General features: G+C 34.7%; 1 protein-coding gene across 1 annotated transcript; it reads left to right on the top strand.

Moving 5' to 3' along the window:
* Positions 1-263: 263 nt before the first annotated feature.
* On the top strand, positions 264-4,931 carry LOC139784581 (uncharacterized protein F21D5.5-like). Its single transcript, XM_071723769.1, has 7 exons — positions 264-531; positions 1,144-1,521; positions 1,644-1,734; positions 2,868-3,149; positions 3,243-3,304; positions 3,393-3,526; positions 3,607-4,931. Exons 4-6 carry the CDS (start codon positions 2,877-2,879, stop codon positions 3,466-3,468), a joined length of 411 nt encoding a protein of 136 aa, XP_071579870.1. The 5' UTR covers positions 264-531; positions 1,144-1,521; positions 1,644-1,734; positions 2,868-2,876; the 3' UTR covers positions 3,469-3,526; positions 3,607-4,931.
* The last annotated feature ends 1,101 nt before the right edge of the window (positions 4,932-6,032 follow it).

The raw sequence follows: 6,032 nt of genomic DNA, 5'->3' as shown, positions 1-6,032 counted from the left end.
TAGTGTCTCGCGCCAAGTACACGCGGAGCGAGACCGACCGTGACTCTTTTACGCGACGCGACGATTTGCGAGTACTCGAGATGTTGAGATCTCGATAACGAGTGAACGGATCAAGTTCTAAGTAGGCTTGATCGATAGCTTGGGGTCGAATTAGGGGGGGGTTTCTCTTATAATATTTCCGCTACGTGCCCTACGAGCGGAGATATTGCGACGCAAAGTCCAAATGTGAAAATTTATTTTTAAGATACGTCGTCGTCTACGTCGACCGTCTCTCATGCCATGCCATCATTTCATTGGCTGGAGTCGCGTCACTTTCACTTTTTCGACACCAGGGCGGTGCTAGTATCGCCAGTTTCGATATGCACATATGTATACGTGTGTGTACTGCGCGCAGTGCAGATAGTGCGCTCAGCGCGCTGTCACACAGTCAGTTAACCTATAACACGGTAGTGTCCCACGTCAAATACGCGCGGAGCGAGACCGATCGTGACTCTTTACGCGACGCGACGTTAATATTTTTTCTGATTCAAGGTAATTGTTTTATTTACATGTATATATCCTATTATTATACGACGCGAAGCGAAACCGCACCGTGACTCTTTTACGCGACTAAGTGCATGTGACAGGAATTATAATAGTTTACGTTTACGTGAGTATTTACTTCTGTAGTAACTTATACGAACGATATCTCATCGTAGTTACTATAAAATCTCCCGTTTATGCGGAGGAATTATCGTATCGTTCTTCGTAAGTTACTACAGAATTAAGTAACGTTCGCGTAAACGTAGTATAGGTTAGATTACCGATTTCTTACAAAATTTTACATAAAACGCGAGATTCACTTATGGGAGCTTTCCAGCAAGCGACACAAGTCGACACAGGTATCGTTTTGTCTTTGTTACTCATTGCCAAAAAAAAAAAGATAGAACGACGTTTGTGTCGGCTTGTGTCACTTGCTGGAAAGCTCCCTATGTATGCAAGTTTAACGTCTATTGAGTTAATATGAAATAATTTTCCTAAATGTAATAAAAATAACACGATGTTATATATATGCGGTTTGCCGTGAATATATATATATATATATATATATATATATATGTGATTTCTGCCCAGTGCTCTGAATGTTATGTGATTTTCCCCCAGTGCTCTGAATGTCATCTAGTCATACATATCATGCTTTGATACAAGGAACGTGAAAAAGAGCAGGAAAAGAAAAGAACAAACAGAAGAGACAGATTCAAGCTTTGTCTTTTAATCTGGACGAAGACAATGCCGAAAAATCCCCGCAGTCAGAAAATGAGCAATCTGATGGCCTCGCGATTAAGAAGATTAAGAAAAATCCAGATGTAGATACAAGTTTCTTGCCAGATAGGGAAAGGGAGGAGGAGGAAAATAAACTTAAGGAAGAATTGAGGCAAGAATGGGCTAGAAAGCAGAACGCGTTGAAGGAAGAAGAAATTGAGATCACATTCAGTTATTGGGATGGATCTGGCTATCGTCGGAGTGTTATAATGAAGAAAGGTGAATGTCTCAGTAATTTAGAGAATTTTTAAGTTATTAAAATACTCCAGTGTCACTTTTGGAGTAACATTGGCGTGATATATAATAATGTTCTACTGCATAAATTAAATTTTCACATACAGGTAATTCTATCTATCAGCTTCTTCAGAGATGTTTAGAAGTTCTGAAGCGTGAATTCAGCGAGCTTAAAACAGTAATGGCAGATCAGTTAATGTATGTCAAGAAGGATCTTTCTTATATTACCGCACCATTATACGTTTTACGATTTTACTGTAACTAAGGTAAAGATACTAAATGATAAAACTTATGAAGCAATATCACAATGTTGGCATGTTATTTTAATGTATGTAATATTGCAATTAGGCACGAGGAAAAAGCGAACCTCTGTTCACATTTGACGTTCACGATGATATTCGTGTTATGCACGATGCTTCTGTCGAAACCGAGGAATCACATGCCGGAAAAATTTTACTTAGGTATTTATCATTAAAAGAATACTTTGTATAATTCTCTTTTATGTTATTTCTCATTAGATCATGGTACGAGAGGAACAAACACATTTTTCCAGCGAGTAGATGGGAACCTTTTGATCCAACGAAAAGTTTTGACAAGTATACAGTGTCGGATAAAAATAGGAAGAAAGATAAAATCTGATAAACTTAGATTCAACGAATTGTCCAATTTCGTTTAAAGGATTCAGATTCAAAGGACTGTAATTTAGTAGAGCTACATCTTTACTCGATAGTAAATGAATTAAATATTATCACATAACTGAATGAATTAAAATCACAGTCCTTAAAAATACAATGTAGCTACAATATATATACATATATATATATATATATATATATATATATATATATATTATAATATATATACATATATATATGTATATATATTGTAATATATTACAATCTGTTGTATAATGAATCAATTGTACGATGAAACAAAGTTATTTATCTGGTTATAATATTTACAGTCCTTTGAATCTGAATCCTTTAAACGAAATTGGACAATTCGTTGAATCTAAGTTTATCAGATTTTATCTTTCTTCCTATTTTTATCCGACACTGTATACTTGTCATAACTTTTCGTTGGATCAAAAGGTTCCCATCTACTCGCTGGAAAAATGTGTTTGTTCCTCTCGTACCATGATCTAATGAGAAATAACATAAAAGAGAATTATACAAAGTATTCTTTTAATGATAAATACCTAAGTAAAATTTTTCCGGCATGTGATTCCTCGGTTTCGACAGAAGCATCGTGCATAAAACGAATATCATCGTGAACGTCAAATGTGAACAGAGGCCCGCTCTTTCCTCGTGCTTATAGATATCCATTAACAGGTGGTACTTATGGTCGGCAGTCCAGACTCCGGAAAATCGCATTTTGCAAAGAATTATCTGAAGGAATACGGATACGTCGACAGAGACACTTTAGGCAGCTGGCAGAAGTGCATTGCTGCAGTCCAACAATACTTGAATCAAGGAAAAAGTATAGTTATAGACAATACCAATCCTGATCCAGCTTCGAGAAAGAGATATATTGAGATAGCCAAGAAGCGCAATGTCTCGGTCAGATGTTTCGTCATGACGACAAGTATAGAACACGCGAAACGTAATAATAAGGTAATCGAAAATTAACATTAACCGTCATCGTGTGAAAGAATCGTATGAAGTAATGTTTCCGAAAATTCTAATCGATTTATTATTATATTACAGTTTCGCGAGTTGACTGATCCAAGCCACATTTCAATCAACGAGATTAATATCAACTCCTACGTGTAAGTAGATTTTAGATATATACATCTCTACACTCAAAATTATTTATCTTTGGATATGTAATTATACTTTGATGTTACTCTTTTGCAGGCAAATGGTCGACAGAAGCTTACAATGTGGTACAAAATTGTTCCTCAAAGGGAGTTGCTGCCCAAACTCAGATTGAAGGTCGCATTCAAACTAATATTTATGCAAATATTTATTTTATGATACAAAATTATGAGGTAAGTAGTTATTATTATCCAATCTTCGAGAATCTCTTTGCAGATGCGCAAATTAATTGAAATTAATTGATTTTTTAAAGCTAATTTCCCTTACTGGAGAATTGGTAATGAACGGACATGCTGAACAAGTAGGCATGGGACCAGATGAATGAAGCCAGAAACACTTGAATCCATCTGTACATAAGAGTTGTCAAGAAACTCTACAATTTTCACGCATAATCCGCGATTCTTAGTCAGTATGGACTAGAGTTTAATACAATCGCCATTGATGATCCCCTTTAATCGCGTCAAAATTGATTATTTCGCTTTTGACTTCGTTCTTTACTCATGTTGTAAAATAGTTTTCCGATTGTGTAGAATATTTTTATTTAGAAAGAAATTTATAAAGATTGTTATATTGATCGTAGAGTAGAGAAAACAATAAAACTTTTAACATTTTACAAAGTAGTGTCACATTTAAACTAGAACATTGTATCGAATAACTCAGACGAATTAGGAAATTCGTTTCTACGTGACTCATGTCTATTTCTGATTGGGGACGATTCGAGAACTCATTGAAATAATTTAATTTCTTTTCACGTTTAAATTTAGGTCACCGTAGATTAAACTTGTTACCTTAGAAGTTATTGTTAAATGGCGCATTTTATTTAATATTCCGCACTTCACTGTTGTGGCATAAAATTATTTTATGTTTCAAAAGATGGAGACTAAGCTTTCGGATTAATCCAGATGTACGCATATATACTGTATATATTTGATTAATTGTTTACTTAGATATCGATGATTCTTGCGCGATATGCTAATACATTTTTTTCTATGCAAGATTTCAATGCAGTAGAAACTAGTTAACTGAGAAAAAGAGTCTATAAATGATTCGTAACTCGTGCAATTGCGCTCAACTGGAAACGTTTGGCAGTTATGAAATGTTAATATTTAATATTGTTGTTAAACATAATATAGAAATATTTTTCTAGGAAATGTATACAAGTAAGGTTACAATCATTAAATCGCTCACAGTGCTCACGTACATAACTTTGTCGCGCGCTGCGATTAACTCAATTTATTATAATTTATTATAATTTTTTAACAAAGCGAAAATATAGCGCAATGAACATCGTTACGTAATAATCATTCGTAATTCATTTTCGTGTATATAATAATTTTCGTGTATATAATATGTAGCTGACCGCAATCTTTGACTCTATTCAAATTTTGTACAACACTTCATTTAGCATTGTATTAATCATTAAGTAGCTTTGAGTACATTTAGTAGCTTTTGTATATTCGTCAGTTTAATCCTTGAAGTTATTAAGACTTGCATCAATTTTTACCGCAAGTCCTCTTACATCTTTTATACGTCTTCTGTAAAATATATAAAAATATATCATAACTGAATTAACTCGCATATCTTGGTCTGTCTTTTTTTTCTCCATTGCTTAACTTCTATTCGCCTCCCAACTTGACGTATACGCTACTATACTCGTCCAAGACGTTATTCGCGACATTTACAAGCTCTCTGTCTTTCTCTTCAATCGCTCTAAAAAAATGTGTCGTCTTGAAGTGATTGATCTTCCTAAAGGATTTAAAAGTTACGCTTTGCGAAGACATAAGATATACGTTAGCTGGAAAATCGATTCACAGCGGGATTAGAAAAAGACGGAATGTTATGCGGTCGGTTCTTCAACAGTATAACGGGTGAACGTTTCGCGACTAGGTTAATCCACTTGCATATCGGTCATTGCGATCTCGCTCTTGTACATACTTGACTCATCGTCATGAGACTAGCTCCATTGTTCGCGAAGATACTTTTCTCTTGTTCTCTCTTCTGCTACCCTAAGGCGCGCGCGCGCGCGCGGGGGTGTGTGTGTGTGTGTGTGTGTGTGTGTGTGTGTGTGTGTGTGTGTCAAACGTTTTACCTATTATTAACAACTTCAGACACATTACATTTTTATTTTTAAGTAGTAATTTTTTTCTGTGGTATACATATGTATAGCATTAACAAGGTGTACAACTAAAAAGGTTACAGATTATTATTTTTAAAAAACTAAAAGAGAAATATTAAATTGTTGTTTTCTTTAGAAATAATAGTCCGTAACACCTTTAGCTTCACACCTTGTACATACTGTTTATAAGATTATAAGATATATTGTTTATAAGATTAAGATGCGTAACACTACAAAAAGGCGTGATATCCGTACAAAATTACCTTTTTTAAAAAAAAGGTAAAAAAGGCGCCAAGTACACGCATAGTAGTGTATATGTATTATGTTGTTACCTCGAAAAAAACAAAGTGGTAGTATAATACCTCCAAATAGCTTTACCCTGTACATACTGTTTATAAAATGCGTAATACTACAAAAAGGCGTGATATCCGTACAAAATTACCTTTCTTAAAAAAAAAGGTAAAGAAAGGCGCCAAGTACACGTATAGTAGTGTATATGTTGTTACCTCGAAAAAAAAGAAAGTGGTGGTATTATACCTCGAAAAAACCTAAGTAACAAGTGG

Source organism: Temnothorax nylanderi, unplaced genomic scaffold, assembly GCF_030848795.1.
Source record: "Temnothorax nylanderi isolate EJ_2023f unplaced genomic scaffold, tnyl_v1.0 TNYL_tig0646_pilon, whole genome shotgun sequence".
Classification (NCBI taxonomy): domain Eukaryota; kingdom Metazoa; phylum Arthropoda; class Insecta; order Hymenoptera; family Formicidae; genus Temnothorax; species Temnothorax nylanderi.
Note: the sequence above shows the minus strand (reverse complement) of the source record. Positions and strands in the feature narration are given on the sequence as shown.